General features: G+C 50.3%; 1 protein-coding gene across 3 annotated transcripts in view; it reads right to left on the bottom strand.

The window, feature by feature from the left end:
* Positions 1–17,345, bottom strand: part of LIMS1 (LIM zinc finger domain containing 1) — a gene marked incomplete at its 5' end in the record, with an annotated part of 95,454 nt that overhangs the window by 5,421 nt on the left and 72,688 nt on the right. For all 3 annotated transcript variants that reach the window (XM_082851522.1, XM_082851523.1, XM_082851521.1), the window contains 7 exons: positions 744–792; positions 1,562–1,654; positions 2,088–2,238; positions 3,477–3,626; positions 3,980–4,100; positions 4,734–4,800; positions 11,178–11,337. In XM_082851522.1, coding sequence (XP_082707648.1) covers positions 744–792; positions 1,562–1,654; positions 2,088–2,238; positions 3,477–3,626; positions 3,980–4,100; positions 4,734–4,800; positions 11,178–11,337 — 791 coding nt within the window. The remainder of the gene's footprint in view (positions 1–743; positions 793–1,561; positions 1,655–2,087; positions 2,239–3,476; positions 3,627–3,979; positions 4,101–4,733; positions 4,801–11,177; positions 11,338–17,345) is intronic.

The following is a 17,345-nucleotide window of genomic DNA, read 5'->3' as shown; positions in this document are numbered from 1 at the left end:
TCACGCCGACGCCCCCCAGCCCCGCCCCAACTGCCAAGCTGTGACGGGCGCGCCCGGCTTTCCTAGCACAGCAGGTAATTAAAACAAAGTCCAGACACTGACTCACTAGCCTGCAGGAGCCTGTCTTCCAAGCCAACACTAGGGCAAGAGCTTCCCTCCCCTGGCAGCTGTCTCCCGTGGGCGGGGGTAAGATTTATTCCCAAAGGCACCAGAGATCACTTTCCTGAACCCACCCCTTCGTGAAGGGCACACGGGCAGTGTTTCAGAAAGCCCTGGCCGAGTTAGGCTCTCTGCTCAGAGGCTGCAGCAGGAATGTCTGCAACTTCGCCAGGAAGCTTCTGGCAGAACTTGCTGCGCCTGTTGGCAAACACAGCGGCTTCCTTCCCGTCCACATCAATCAGGGACGAGGGGGCGGGCCCTGGAAACACCTAGAGATAACTGCCAGGGTGCAGGGGACCCTTCCTAAGTGCTCCCAAGAAACACGCCCTGCAGCTTCCAGAAGGAGGGACTGCAAGGAGAAGAGGCCTTGGGGTCAGCCGCTCCTATGGTAACGACCCTCCGGCACTGGCCTAAAGGAGCAGCCAGCCCACCTCTCAGGAGTTAGCGTCTCCCTGCTGGAGAACACTAGGGAAAAGTAACCGATAACCATCGCAGTCCAAACAACCCTTTTCAATCTTCACGTGACCCAAGGGTTTTTGTGTCAAAACGGTGCCCTACAGGTTAAAACCGCTGCAGGTACTTACCATCACCTTCTATAACACGGTTGCAGTGGAAACAAACATCACCAAATAGCTGAAAATGAAAAGTTACAACTAAGTATGAGAACACCAAACACTTAATATAAATAATTTCAGTTCTTTGTACAACTTAAAAACAAATAGCTGGCTACCTAAACCCAGAATTTGCCATTACTAGAGACAGAATCAGCAAAAGTTCACTGACTAGCTTTTACTTCCTACAATGAAAAGAATTTACTCTTCATCATGATCAAAAACAAAGGCTCTGGAAATGGTCTGGATTTCAGGAAGCTAAAGGAGCATGAAAACCCTACACTGGGTCTGGTACTGGAGTGGAAAAAAGGCCAGAAGGAGTTTATTGGGTCAGGTGACAGAACTGAAACGGACAGATTGAAGTCATCAATACAGATAACCATGGTCACATAAGAGATTCCCGTATTCTTGGGAAATGTACACTCGAGTATTTAGGAGTAAAGGACCATGGGGAACTCATCATCAAATGCTTCAGGAAAAATACGCATGTGTTTATATGTGTACATAAACTTGTATATGAGGAAACGTGCATTCACGTAAGTGTCGTCTTCATAGAGAGGGCAGGACACACACAGGCTGAAGCAGGTAGGAAACCTGAGTAAAACAGGTATTTTCTTTGTATTTTTTTATTTTACAACCTTTCTGCGAGCCTGAAACGATTTTCCAAATGAAAGGTTAAAAAGCAATTGCTGGAGCCCAACGTACATCTTCCCAGAGCTCTCCTGTGCTTAAGTATTGAGAGGCTCAGGCCCATACAAGCGTGCGTAGCGTCCCACGAGCCCCGTCACTACCTGGTTGTAGTGGGTTTCACAGTACGCCAGGCCCTTCCTCTCGTAATGGCGATGTCCGAGGAACGGTTTCTCACACTTGGCACAAACAAAATGCTGGAAGAAACCGCGTTAGTCACAGCTGGACCGCCACGTTCCACTTGCGCAGTGAAGCAAAGCCCGAGCTGGGGCAGCTCCGAGGAGACCCGTGACAGCCTGGGCTGCTTATGCCACTCGGGCCACGGGTGGCCCTGGAGAGCACCCGGCCTGCGCCCAGGCATCCGGAGGCCTAGACTCGGCAGCACAGAGTGAGGACAGAGGTGAGCGTGGGGACACGTCTCTGGGCTGGACCAGGACACCTCCTGCCTCAAGGATCTAGGAAGCAAGAGCACTGCTTGCCTCGCCACTTGGAGGTCACAGAGCCGTGTAGAATCTATGCTCTTAGTCTTCCACGAGGTCCACATGTGCCCCTCAGCATCTCCCAGCCTCGCCAGCGCACCTGAGTGCCGGGCGTGCGAGGGCCCCGGTCACCGCTCCGCGGGGAACTCACCTCCACGTGCCACTGCTTGCCCATGGCGTTCACCACGCGCCCTTCGATGGGCCGGCGGCAGGCGCCACAGATGGGGACCCCCATCTTGTCGTGGCACGGCAAGCAGTACAGCTCCCCCTTCAGCTCCCGGGCGTCGGCGGTCAGCTCCTTCCTGCCCACGAGAAAGGGACCCGCTGAGCAGCACCGCGGCGAGGCGGGCAGGCAGCTGGTGCAGCCCCTGTGCCTCCGGGGTTCCCAAGAGAACCCGCAAGGACCCCTGTAGCTGCTTTTCTCCCCCCGGAGGTGGTCAGAGTAGTCTGATCAAGACGCTTGAACAGGCTTCAGATTCGTATCCAAACCTCCGCCTCGTGCGGTGCTGACAAGCCGGCCACACACCACCGCGCCGGCCACAGCTACCGTCCCCTGTCTGCCGTCACTTTAGAGTCCCTCGTCTTCCTTAAACGCTGGGGAGGAGTATCCCAGGCGTGAGGACAGACCCGCCGATGTTATCTTCCCAAAATAACCGAGGAGTTTGGAGACTAGCTCCACTTACTGACGCTCACTAGCAAGCTGCTAAGAGTAGTTTTAGGTGAACAGAAAATACACAGACGGCCCTCCTCCAAATGCTTACGTTCACTACTATTTTCAGTCTCCTGAGTCAATAAACAGAGATGGCCCCAAATCAAGATGAATTTCATCGGGTTTAAACGATTCTTTAGACGTGCTCATGAACAATGAACCAAGGGAGGACAGGCAAGAGAACGAGATAAGGTAGAAACTGAACTCCCAAAAGAAGCTGTCTGTCAGCCTTCACCCCAGCTCTCCACTCCCTACCGTAACTTAGCACGGATGGTCATGCTGACTACAGTAAAGTATCTTTTCCATTAAGTTCTTATATTAGAAGGCAGATTCCGAAGCTCACAGCCTAACAATTTATCATGAGCTTTTGAGGAAAAAAAAAAATTCCCTTTAGGTGTAAATACAGCAAAAGTAACAAATGTAATTTAAGATAACACTCTAATGTCACACCCTGTTATGCATGTACCAAGATAAGACCTTTTTAAGTTTTTTGTTTGTGGGGGGATCCTGGACTGGAAGAACATGGTTATGAAAAACAGTTGTGGGAATCCTTAGGTATATTCTAATACGAGTTGACTATTTAAAGGTATGTGTACATGTTCACGTGTACACGCACACACACAAATGTGGCAACATGTTGCCTGGTGAAACTGAACGAAGGGTGTGGCGCTTCTCTAGGTATTAGTCTCCAGACTCTTCTACAGTTTGAACGTTTTCCAGATTAAAAGTTGAAGGAAACCGATCTGGGTGCCAGAGTAACAGAAAGACTACGGATCAGCGTGACCCCTGGTTCCCTCCGTTTGTACAATGAAAAGGAAGACACTGCAGTACCCGCAGTTGGCACAGTTGAAGTGGTCTGGATGGTAGGGGTCGTTCTTGAATATCAGAGGCTGCTCGTCGATGATGGCGTGGCACTTCTGGCAGATGTACTTCCCGAGGCCTCGGGCCTTCTCTCGGTTATGGCAGGGGCGACACAGATGTCTAAACAGAGCCAGAACGGCTTTAGAAACTTAAATTTAAGATCTAAGGTTCTTCCTAATAATTAAAAAAAAAAGATTCCCATATCTATGAAAAGAAATTAAAGAAACCGTTTGTTTAAACATCACCGCTGGGCTTAAGAGAGCAGAACCGAGCCCCGACTTTTCACAGGGAGAGTTATTTATCCCTCCCAGAGGACCAGACTGATGGCTGAGAAACTCCCTGCGGTAGCCTCTCCCGCAGACACCGGGCCCCATGCCCCGACTCCGTGTCCGAGGCCCCAGGGAGCACGCGCGACTGCAGAGCGTCACTCTGCCCACCCGTGCCCGACGGGTGACAGGGTGCCCTGCTCCTACCTCCCGGCGCTCTTGACAAACCCGATGTCTGCCAGGACCCCCTGGCAGAGGTCACAGCGGAAGCACTCGGGGTGCCAGCTGTTGTTCATGGCTTTGATCACTCGGCCGATGATGAATTCCCCTGCGGAGAGGAGCACACGGGCTGCAGCGCAGCCTCCCCGCCCTCAGCCGCCCCTTCCCCCAGGTGTGCGGCTCCCGCACAGAGCGCTACGTTAGAAAAGTGCTTCCGTGTCATCTGAGTCCTTGTTTTGGGTTCTGTAGCGCCACACTTTCAGGCTGTCTATCACATCTCTGAATCTGCTTTTCCAGAGGAGGTACTGGGCTCTCCCTCTCCCGAAGGTCTTTTTGTTTTTTTCTGGTCATGGACACAGAAAACAGAAATCCACTGCACGTTTTCTTGTACCACGTACTTAATTTCTTCCTTCATTCAACCTTGTCAGCATGCTACTCGGTGCCCCCAGTCTCTCCTGCTGTGTGACACGCAGGCCACCCCTGCGCGTCTCAAGGTCCCCGCTGAGGCCGCCCGGGCTGCACTGACAGGGAAGAAAGGAATCCTACGGGGCATCGAACAGAAGTCCGGTGAGTCCTGGTCTTACGTTCACCCTACAGGCCCTGAGAAGCGTCATTAACATTACTGACGGGAAGAGGGCTGACAAAACACCGCACCTGCACGCTTTCCTTCCTATGAGCACGTGCTATGAGGTCGTTCTGAAGGAAACTTACTTTTCACCGTGCACTGGGCAGTGGAACTTACCACACTGGTGACAGCAGGGAGCAAAGAGCATCTGAAAGTCATGTTCACAGTACTTCCTTCCTTCAAACTGAAACAGAAAGTACCAGCGACTTGTAAATAGGAAACAATCCCGGGATGAATGGAATTTTTCTGCGGAGACTGTAGGAAAGAGGTTTCTGGACTAGAGCTCTGCCCAGAATCTGTAATCCTCCTGAGATATGTAAAGGCAGACACACTTTGGTACCTTCCTGGCACCTAGTGTGGGCACAGGAAAGACCCGCTGAGGCCAGAACTGATCCTCTGCCCCCAGAGAAGGGTGAGCTCCTCCCACAGACACCCCCCCAGAAAATGTGCACAGACGTACAAACCTCCCCCCACGTTGAAAATACGTACTTACGAGCAGTAAATATGCTAGCATATTTAAAAAAAATAAACATTTTAAAATGGGGCCAAAACCCGTTTAAAAAAATATCCTTTTCCTACAGGTGGAAAATTTATCCTTCATTTCTCTCCTTGAACTGTTTTCCTTTCATTTCCCCCCAAAAGTTTTATGCTACAACAATACTTTTTCCACCAAGGTCTTTAACTGGTCATCCTACCATATTTCTCTGCAATTAAAATGTATTGTGAAACTTTAAAATTTGTTTTACTTTCCAAATCCATAAGGCCCTAAAGGTTAACATTCTTCTTCTTCTGGATTGTCATTACAATGATTATTGGTATACAAATGATGAAAACATAGGTATGTTACGAATGTTACATTTTATTCACTATTTAATTATCTACATGAGAAGCAAACCCTAATGAGATGAGCAGGGCCACTCTTTACCCTCACCATTACTTCATGCTTCCATGGATGAAGATGACTGACCACTGGAAGACTCAGGGTTCAACATTAATTCTAGATTTATTTTCTATTTTGGGGGTTGCTTGTACCCTTTTCATGTAAATAAGTCATGGGAATTATATAATGCGTTCCTTTGAATCTCTGAGCTCCTTACAAGTTATTTGTCACAATCACATATTGTTTGATTATCAAAATCCATGCTTAATGATGTTCCAGTTGTCAACTCAATCTCCTCAATTATGGAAATTAGCTGCAGATTTAGCTCATTCAATTTATTGACCATATCCCCTACAGCTTAACTGGCATTCCGGGCAAAACAGATTTATCTTGTGCCAGAAAAAGTCTTACTTCATTTCTAAACTCAAATGAATGAGCTCTGATACATTTAATGAGTCTATTTTTTAAAGTTACAAACAGAAGGTATTAACTCAATACACTATTACTCAATATCGCGTCACAGTGCATTGTAACGTGTAGCCCAAAGCAGAAGTTATTTATAAGTGAGATGTGTTCCTTTACTGAGTGTATATTGTGTACATCCATAGAAATCTGATATCGAGCTTTCAGCAGTAAGTTTTTAAAGAAACGTAATATAAAAATGCAGAAATAACTGTACTTCGAAATGATCAACTTTTTACCTGCCACCTCGTCTTGCTCAGTGGAGGAAGGAGACTCAAACTGTCTCAATTTGCCACTTAAGTTTACTAGTGAAAGGCTGGGTAATGGTAACAAGGCGTCGTAAAGCCTTCAGAAGGATAGTGTTTTGTGGCTTGTGTGCACGCGCGAGTGGCAGTTTTAATTGATCAGTTTTTAAAATCAGTATTTTCGATGGAAATAACTCGATCAAAGATCTGTCACAGACTTTTGAGACCCATTAAAATCAAGTGGAAGGAGAAAAATAAAAGAAATGATCAGCAATGACTCTGCATTTAATGAAAAGAGAAAGACATATTGCTTAAAAAAACAAAGCAAAAGGAGGCCAGCAGTTGGCATATATGCTGTATTTGTTAGTAGAAGACTGAAAAGCTTAGGGCCGGTTGTGGTTGGAATAAGTCTTTAAAGCTGTAATTCATGCGGGCAGGACACGGTGGGGCTTAAGGACCCTGCCGTGGACGGACAGAGACGCAGCCCGGCTGGATCGCGACCTGCTCGGCGCGGTGAGCGGCACGCCTGCTCTGCTCGGCTCCCACCACGCCCGCCCTTCTGCAGCCTCTCTGCACGCCTCTCTCTGCCTTAAAACAATGAGTCCTTTTGAAATTAGGGGACGAGATTAGGGCAAAGTCCTAAAAGACCGTTGTCACGACGACTCCCCACATTCCCAAACCTGCCATCTATCTGCATACAGAACACCCGATACGGCTCCTCAGCTGGGCTGCATCCTTAGCAAGAGAACACATAAGGCCGGGAAAGGTGGGTAGCCCTGTGGGTTTAGAGACCCCCCCAATCTCTTCTGATTGGGGTCCTAGAGCAATTTGTCAGAGTAGGATTTCACATCCCTTCCTTTCGTCAAGGGCGAGGACTAAGCGCTATCGAGAATACAAAAATATCATCAGGCAAACTGATTTTAGGATGAACAGTCCCTGAGACCAGAATCTGAGGGTCCAGAAATGGGCCCTTGAAGCCATCCCTATGGCAACCCCCCTGCATGCCCGGGGTGTGCTCCCCCAAATGAAGACTTCTGAAAAGGGAGAGCTTCTTTTGCTAGAGCGAGCTGCCTCTTTTCTAAGCATGTAGAAATGATCAGACACACTCCGGCTCGATTTCTGAGCGCAGGAGAAAGGCCGGAGGCTGATCCAAAGTAAAACTCTAGGGTGTGAAACGAAGAAAAGTCAGAACGCGTCAAGTTGGAAGAATCAAACTTCCAGGAATACTGTCTTTCTAGGTACAACCCAGAACTGGTTTATCATAGAACAAGTCTGGAGAATAAGAAAAATTAATGCTCCAAATTCGCAGCGTTTAACAAAATGCCAAAGAAGCCTGCGACCCGCCAGGATGGGGAGGGACCCTGGCCAAGAACAGCCCTGCTTTTAATGGTTCTAAGTTTGGTTTGGAGTTCCGTGAAGATTCTCTTTGGGGGAAAAGAAGAATCCTGCCGCTTTAAAGAAAGCTCAGAATTTGAAACTGTGCTGATGGTCTCACCTCCAGCCACATGCAGATGTGAGAAGTCTTCCCAGGTTTCCTGCCCACCAGCCTTGCCCCCAGGGTCCAGCTTCCTGAGGAATCACTATTCCTTCCATATTAGAGGAAACCAGGGAAGTAACCTCTTTGTAAAGTCTTCCCACTAAATCACTCACCACAAATTGGACTTTCCTGTTATGCATTTGTGATGGGGGGGGCGGGGGTCACATTGGGGGAATTCACACTAAGGAGAGAGAAAGGTGAGGTGTCCTGAGCCGAGCTGGGCAGGCTGCCTGGCCTCCCCCGCTCCATCCTGTCAGTAACTTTTCTGGAATCACGTCACTCTGGAACGGTTGGTTCCACTTTATTTCACAAACCATTTCCTTTGGGGAAAAATTAAGATAATCCTTTTGGAGGAAATCCCTGATGTCACAAAATGAGATTTAGGAAGTGGTGTCATGGCCACACACAGTGTCAGGGCCTGGGGGCCAAATGGGTGTTTCCCCCTGGAAATGGCATTTCATCAACCGCCTGTGACTTGGCCGTTTTACAAACACCTCTCCACGTTATTGGAGAATGATGGGCAACACTGACAGCCCATGAAGACAGGCTTCCCTCTCAAGATATAACCGCAACACCAAAGTAAGGATCACGAATCACACGCAGTGTTTTGTTCTTATTTGATCACTGTCTTCCGATATGGATAAAGTTAAAAGATGGATAACTTTGGGGGACTTCCCTGGTGGCGCGGTGGTTAAGAATCCGCCTGCCAATGCTGGGGACACAGGTTCAAGCCCTGGTCCCGGAAGATCCCATGTGCCGCGGAGCAACTAAGCCTGTGCGCCACAACTACTGAGGCTGCGCTCTAGAGCCCTCGAGCCACAAGTACTGAAGCCCACGTGCCTAGAGCCTGTGCTCCGCAACAAGAGAAGCCACCGTAATGAGAAGCCCGCGCACTGCAACGAAGAGTAGCCCCCGCTCGCCGCAACTAGAGAAAGCCCGTGTGCAGCAACAAAGACCCAACGCAGCCAAAATAAATAAATAAATAAATTTATATTTTAAAAAAAGATGGATAACTTTCATAATCATTAGTAATTAAAAGTTATTTAAAATTAAAATGTAGAAGTAGAATCTTTTAAAAGAGAAAACTGAATTTCAGTTTGGGGAGCCGGTTCTAGTCACTACACAGAAAGTATGTTTTGGCTTCTGGTAAATGAAGACGTTATTTTCGTTACAGCTGAGTGATGAGCTGCCCAAGGATGCGTACAAGCACATCTCATTTTATTGTACTTCGCAGATAGTGTTTTCTACACACTGAAGGTTTGTGGCAACCCTGCTTCCCGCGAGCCTGCCGGCGCCATTTTTCCGACAGCATTAGTTTAAATTAAGGTGTGTGTGTTGTTTTCCAGCCATTACGCCACTGCAACTTAACAGACTACATATAGTGTGAATATAACTTTTCTATGTTCTGGGAAACCAAAAAATTCGTGCGACTCGCTTTATTGCCATACTCGCTTTGTTGCGTGGTCTGCACCCAAACCCACACTATCTGAGGTCTGCCTGTACTTACCTCCCTGTGCCAATTTACACAAGAAGGTGTATGCTTTCTTTAGGGTCTTTCTTAAGTGAGTTCTTTCTAGAAATACCTTCTAAATACATTTTATGGCACAAGAATTCACTGTGACTGCAGTCAGATTCTTAGAGAGGGACCACAGGGAGGTCTTGTTCTGTGCAGGGCTCTGCGTACACGGCCTGGGGAACGAGCCATTTAGAACCAACCTGCGGCCAGCACAGGGAAGTTCATTACCTACGGGAAGAGGTGTTAGTGCAGCAGGTCGCGGCCGAGGGTGGCTGTGCTCCCCAGGGGAAAGCCGGCAATGTGTGTAGGTACCTCCAGTTGTCACGACTGCGTATGTAAGGGGAGGCCAGGGACATCTCTAACACCCTATGACACACGGGACGCCCCACAGCGACGCGCCATGCAGCACAGAGGGCCCGCAGTGCGGGGACGGGGACCCTGCTTGGAGCGAGTCCGGGGCCGGCTAACCGACAGCACTGCGCGCGCCGCCTGCTTCACCTCATCACCCAGTGCTGCCGCACGACGTGGCCAGCAGACGCACAGCATGGGAAAGAGAAGGCGACAGAGAGGGAACAGCGGACCATGGAAATAACAGAGCCTGCCTTTCTTCTCTGTTGCTCCCCTGGAATCTCTCTCCTAAGCCTTTGTCATATTACGCATTTCAATAAAAAGATCTTAGATTGGAAAAGCGCACGTCAGGGAAAGAACACCGTATCGGATATTAGGGACCAAACTAGGTTCGAATCCCATTTATGTCACTCATCTGCGGTCAGCAAGCGCACTTCAGCCTCTCTGGGCCTCAAGGAAGAAAAGGCTTTCCAGGGTGTGGAGACCAATGTCTGCTGGGGGCAGGCTCCCTGGAGCCCCGTAAGTGTGCTCTGGGTCTGATCACCCTGCTCCGGCTTGGGGCCAGAGAGCCTCATGAGACCTCAGCCGCTGCCCCACCCCCTCTCCCCCTGCTCCCCTCACCCTCTTCAGCACCCAGGGCAGCCCCACCCTCCGGCTGTGGGTCACTGGGTCCCCTCTTCCGCTCAGCCCCCCAAACTGTCCCCTGCCGTTCCCAGCCCGAAAGCCATTGCCCTTCACGGAAAGAGAGATTCTCGTTCCAATTGCACAGGTTTCTGTCATAGGGAACGTGTGTTTCTGGGACACAGCAGGAGCTGGAGAAATGCGTTTGAGTGAATAACACGGTGTTCCCTGAGCTGTGTCTCGACACGCTGCGCCGCAGGCTGGCCGGGAGCTTCCCTCCCAGGGGCACTGTTTCTATGGGAAAATGCTGTCGAGTTGGCCAAGAACTGACTTACTAATGACCTTTAAAAACCACCGTTCCTTCCTTAGGAATGGCCTGTAAAACAGAAAAAGTTTAAAATCTGCTTGATAGAAGGAGAAATCAAACAGTGGCCATCTCTGGGTATCCCATAACTCTATGTATGTGTATCATCACATAGAGAGACACATGCAAATGCGTAAGGAGGTGATCACACACGTGCGCGCGCGCGCGCGCGCGCACACACACACACACACACACACACACACACTGTCGTCCTCGCTCACAGCTCGGGGTCATCCCTAGACCAGCACCCCCAAAGCAGACGTGAGAAGGGGGTTCCAGGACTGGTCAGAATGAACACAAGCGAGCGCGGGCCACGTGGTGACACCACAGGATCAGGGAGAACAAGTGTTGGGGAAGAAGAGGAGACACAGAGAAGAGCTGGATACAGAGGGGGTGCCCCCTAACTCCCCAAACAAGAGCCCCTTTAGGACACAGGTGCTAGGAGTTGTGGGGCAAGAGGAAGCGGGCCGTGCTGGGGCGGGGCGGGGGGCACCTGCAGGGTCGGCGGGCGAGCCCCAGACACCCGCCAGCGTCACTGCCCAGGGCCACCCCTGCCCTCGCGCACGCCACCCGCCCGCCAGTACCCACCTCATAGAAGAGGCCCTCGGGGAACTGCTGGAAGCACTGGGCGCACACGAAGCACTGCTCGTGGTACAGCTCGCCGTTGCTATTGACGATCTTCTCGGCGGGCGCGAAGCCTCCCCGGCAGCGCTCACAGCTGGCGTTGGCCAGGGCGTTGGCCATGTTGCTGCAACACACAAGGGACACAGGTCACGGAGGGCGGCCCTTCCCGGGAGCTCAGTCTGAGGCCACCACAATCGTATCTTGTCCATAAAGATACGCTTTCCCGTATCTTTGTCCGCTTGTCCGCTTTCCCGCTTGCGACCCAAGGTCCCAACCCCACCCAGCGTCCGGGGTGCAGACCCTCTGGTTCGCCGACATTCCCGAATCCCCTGCTAAATGCCCACGACGCACCCACGCCGCCTTCCAGGAGGCAGGGATGCAGGGGGCACCGAGAGCCGCCTCAAGGGCTGAGCCGACAACCTGGCAGGTGGCCTCATTAAGTCCCCCTCACGTGGGTCCGGACGCGCTGAAGGCCCGGCCAGACGCAGGGCCCCTCGCACCCGCCGAGGGCCTGCCGAACGCAGCTTCAGTAGCTCTACAACCCGCCAAACGCCTTAGCCCTAGAATCCAATTGGGAAGACAAACGTTGAACACTAATATTACAAAATGTATCTTAAAAGCACAGAATTGTCCACTCTGAAGATCATTTTACAGATGGTGAAGTGCAGGTTCAGAGCCCAACGAGCCCAACCTTGCAAAGCTGTCCAGCTCGCAGGAGACACAGGCCCAGAATCCAGGTCCCCCGCCCACGCGTCACAACCAGATGATGGCATCAGGTCAAATGCTCGAGAGGACGTGAGAGGACCCTCTACGAGACCCCGGCTGGTGAGTCCGGGCCGGGGTCCCCCCTGGACCCCAGCACACGCGGGTGCCTCCAGTAAAGGCCCACGTCCCACCCAACCCTGTGCAACCTGGAGGAAAAGCATACAATCAAGCCCATGACCAGACCACTGCTTACTCTGAATCTCACATAAAGGAACGGCCTCCAGGTGGGAAGGTCCCCAGGCAGAGCAGGCACTGGCTCAGCCAGCTTCGTAGTTTGCAAGTTTATTTTCAGATATCCAGACCCCACTCAGAGCGCACGCTCTGCTCTGTGGCCGGCCCTGGGGCAGCTTCTGTCCACCCAGACACCCTGTCAGCCCACCTGGGGAAGTCATCGCCGAGGAACCTTCCCAGCCCCCCAGGCGGCAGGTGGGCGGGGGTCCATCCCACAGGCAGACGGGCTGCCCCGTCCCATCACAGCCTACACCTCGCTGCTTCCTTAGCAAGGTTGGCGCGGCGCACGCTTCACCCCCGCCTACCCCAGCGGAAGACAACCCCGCCCTCTTCCTCCAAAGCTCTCACCCAGCAGCATCCTGCCCTGTGGTATTCACACTCCACCAGAAGTGCCTGTTCACAACCCCACACCAAGCAAAACTCAATTAAAGCCACCAGAAGAGGAAGGAAGGGAGGCAGCCCCACTGCTTGTGGCAAACCTGACCTGAGTCTCATGCTAAATTAAATTTTCTACTTGTCACTGCAAAGTTACTGGGATCAGGGAGAAAAGCCCATCAATTCCCTTCGTCACCTGGCTTTGCCATAAGCCAGACGAACAGCGGTAGTTTTGTCAAAGCTCTGGAAAGGCTTGTTGCCCCCCCTTCTCCAAAGCGGGGGCCAGCATCCACAGGCATCCGTCGACGAGGTGTGCTCAGCCCACAGCTGCCCCCATGGGCCTAGGACCATCGTGAGGACGAAATAAGAAAAAGTATATAAAACCACTTTGGAAACCAGAAGATGCTACTCAAATATGAAGCATTATTATGACTTTAAAACTTTCTCAGAAGAGTCACCAAATTCTCAATGATTTTAGTAGAACCCCAGGAGACCTACAAAAGAAGAAATCCTGGAACATCCTGACTCATGATTTCCTAGATCAGTGACCCTCGCGGGGTGGAAATGTCCTCCCTTTTCCCACATCTCTGTGAGAGGCCACATTTTCTTTATAAACTTCATGTGAAAGAACATATTGCAGAAGGATGAATGCAGGTGAAACAGTTTTACCAAGACAGACATTAATGAGATTTGCAAAAATGTAATACAATGCCACTCTTCCCCCCAAGTTTTCTCATTTTGGAAACAATTTTCATAAAAACTTAATGAATATTAATATGTATTAATATTATTAATGTGCGATGAGCTTATTGTTATTTCAAATGAACTAGTAAATACTTAAATTTTTCGTTTTATTTTCTAATACAGTAAATGCTGATAAAACAAAAGCTATTTGGAGACCTCAATGTTGCTTTAAGAATGTAAACGGGTCCCAAGATCAAAATGTTTATCAATGACCTATTTATACTCATTACACTATAGACCGTTTACATTCAAGTTCAAATATTCAAAGAGTTAGAAAACAGACACATTATACAAACAACCTTTCCCCACACACAGGAAAAATAAAGTAGTTTTAGAGATAAAGTCATATGTATTTTTGAAGAAGTACTCATTTTAATAACAAGCAGGAAAAGAAACAGAACATTAGAGGAAACTTCCAGGAAAACAACCAACCAACCAATAGTCTCACCCACCTACTCAACTGTTCACACTATTTCCCTTTCTCTCTTGTCTCTGACCCTCTGGCACTGTGTATTTTTTTAATGGGTTGTATTTAGCGCAGTTTTAGGTTTACAGCAAAACTGTGCGGGAGATACAGAGAGTTCCCATACACCCCCGACCCTGCAGGCACAGTGTCCCCGATGGCCAACATCCCATGGAAGGAAAACTGACACACACATTCTTTCCACAGTGACTGTCACAGTTAACACAGATGATACAAGCTACTTATTAAAAGTCAGGGATGATAGAGCTGTCACTTGGTTAGTTATAATTAATAGGCTAATTTTTCAAAAAAGGATTTCCACGTTGGGAAACGTAAAGCTTGGGGAACAGAAAAGCCTTCGTAACTGTCTGGTCAGAATTGCTTTGGCCGACCTGCTTCCACACATCAGCTGCACACAGAAAACCTGACTTCCTCGAGCTTTCCCTTGTTCAAGTGCCTCGTTTATCAAAGCGTGTGAAACAAAACCTCGAGCATTAAAGTGCAGAAATGTAAACCCTAAAAGCGTCGTGACAGTTTATGAAGTATTTTGGTTACAGTGTAATTATAATTGCCCAATTAGTCTTAAACAGAGCTCCTCAGGAGTTGTAAAGAGAAGCAACATCTGTTGCAAAAGCGCAGGGAAAGGATGGGTGGAAACAGAGAATCAGGCCGTTAAATGCTCCTTCTGGCTAATGACTCCCTGGAGGCCCCAGGCACCCCCAGCTCCCAACAGGGAGACAGCGCTGCATGGGCAGCGAGAAGGCAGCGCTCTCCTCCTCCGTTTCTGCATTTCATCCTGGACGCCCGCTCCACCCCGGAAGGCCCCACTGAAGGTGGGGTGATGTCAAAGCCCAAGGCAGGGAACCCGAGCCCCAGGAGAGGGCTGGGAGGGGCACTCACGATTTGATGTAGAAGTCACAAAACTCCTTGTAGACCCTGACGTCGCTGTGCCTGCGCTGCAGCCTGGACACAGCCCTCTCATCCTGGCCGCAGGGTGCCCGGTGTTCCCCGTTACAGGCCGCCGGGGGTACCTCCTCGCCCTCCGGGATGGCAGCGGGGCGCGGGTCTGGGAGTGCCATCGCGGAGCGGAACGGGGGACTGGACGGGTCAGGACGGAGGCACGGACACCCAGGCGGCGTCCCGGTCACTCCCCTCTCCGCTCCCACACGTCAGCGGCTCCAGGGTCGCACCGGCCCTTTCACATTAAGAGCTCCAGGCAAGGCAGTTGTGCCCGAGACGGTGTGGATTCGCTGAGCGTCTGGAAGCTCCAGGAACTTTCCCCGCACACACGGGACCAGCTGTGTGGCAGCCCGGCCGCCCTCAGGGGGGAGGGAACAGCTGTGCAGGGGGTGCAGGCATGAACCCTGCTCTGTGACTCTGGCGCAGTGACAGCTCAGTCCCAGGCTCAGCAGGGGAAGAGCCGGCGTCCAGTTACAACTCCTTCCGTTTGGCCCCAGCTGAGCCTGTAACCAAGGCAGCCAGTCCTTCTGGGTCTTTATCATGGATAGAAGTTAAAGGATAAAGGATGCGCTGCAGGCTCGCTGTGCTCCTTGCACACCACCGTCGGCTCCGGCGCACCAGGGTCGGCAGTGAAGTGATGAGGACACGTGTCCTGGGGCAGTGAAAGGGGCCCAATCTCTCCAAACCGACCTCCTGGCACCCTTGTGCCTCCCACCAGACCAAGGGGAACAGGTGGGAATCTAACAAATACGACAGACTAGTGAACACAACGAAAAGCAAGCAGACTCACAGATGCAGAGAACAGACTAGTGGCTTCCAGTGGGGAGAGGGAAGGGGGGAGGGGAGGCGGGGGCAGGGGGTTAAGAGACACAGACTACTGCGTATAAAACGAATAAGCTACAAGGCTATACCGCACAGCACAGGGAATACAGCCAATATCTTCTAATAACTATAACTGGAGCATAACCTTTAAAAATGGCGACTCACTGTCTTGTACACCTGTAACTTAAACAATACTGTACAACTAAACTTCAATTTTAAAACGTCAAGAAAATAATTCTTTAAAAATTAAAAAAATTTAAACCTACATGGTTATATAAGATGCTGAAATTATATTTAGTGGGGTTTTTTTTCAAAAAAAATATTTAGTGCTCTAATCAATCAAAAAGAAAAAAAGAAAACCTAGGGAGCAGGTGAAAGGCACACTGACTGACAGAGCAGGTCACACGAGAGACAGAAGGGCCATGAAATCATCAGCAAACAGACAAAATGCGTCTGAGACGTCCGCAGCATGACGGCTAGAACTGTAAACAGCGTTCCTAGGTGCTCACTGCCGTGTTCCCAGGAGGTACAGGTGGGGAAACCGGGGCGCAAAGAGGCTGGATAACCAGTAAGTAGGTGGTGGAGTCGAGATTTAAACCCAGGTGGTCTGATCCCACAGACGAGATGCTAACTCTCTGTGGGAAAACGGTTACACGTAATTACTGGGGAGCAAAACAGGTTATCTAGAAAGGCTGGGTAGTGCATACAAAATGGGGCTAGAGGCAGAAAATGAGACATGCTCTCCTCACTCTGAACCCTAAGGATCTCAGGGCACAGGTCAGAATGGTCCCAGCCCAGAGCCTGCAGGGGATGTAGCAAGAGGCTCGCCATCTTTAAACAGGAAAGAAACAGCCTCATGGTTAAAAAATGTTTGTTTACAGTGACCGTGTGGAATAGAGAGGGAAGGAGACAGCTGGTGTGGAGAGACACACAGACACACACACACTCAGACACACACACTCAGACACACACTGACACACAGACACACTGACACACAGACACACAAGACACACACAGACACACACAGACACAAAGATGCGTGACAGATACTTGTTGGTGAGGGAAAGGGGCTAACCACCCACCTACCTGCTCTGGGAAACCATGACAATCAGCTGCTGTTGGCACATCTGAAAATGTAACCAATTATCTCATTCCCCCCATAACGACTAGTCCCATCTCTACTAGACAGGAAAGCAGGACTGCGGAGAAGCTGATGGTTCCTGAACGCACGACGCAATGAAGTCTCTCATCCAGCAAGGAATTAATGTGAAGGACCTGCAATCACACTTTAAACTTTTTATTTTGACATAATTATAGTCACAGGAAGTTACAAAGATTGTACAGAGAAGACCTTTGTACCCTTCACACAGCTTCCCAATGACTACATCTTACGTACAATCAAAACCAGGACTCTGACGCCCGCGGGATGTGTGTACAGGTCTGTGTCACCTTGTCACACCTTGTAGATTCGTGTAACCCCCACCCCCATCCAGACCTGGGGCTTTTCCATCCCCACAAAGACCTCTCTCACGTCCCCTCTGATGGTCACACCCACCCTCCAGCAACACACTAGTCTGTTTTCCGTCCACATAACTGTAACTTAGAGAACGTTTTTGCTGTGGACTGAATCTCTGTGTCCCCAGAATTCACACTGACAGCCTAGTCCCAAGGCAACGGGAACTGGAGATGGCCCTGTGGGGTGTCAGCAGGGTCGAATGAGGTCATGAGGGAGGGGCGTTAATCCCCCAGGATGGGGTCAGAGACACCCAGGC

Source organism: Leucopleurus acutus, assembly GCF_964270905.1.
Source record: "Leucopleurus acutus genome assembly, chromosome: 12".
In the NCBI taxonomy this organism is placed as follows: Eukaryota; Metazoa; Chordata; class Mammalia; order Artiodactyla; family Delphinidae; genus Leucopleurus; species Leucopleurus acutus.
The sequence above is the reverse complement of the archived record's forward strand: the minus strand, read 5'-3'. Positions and strand labels throughout refer to the sequence as shown.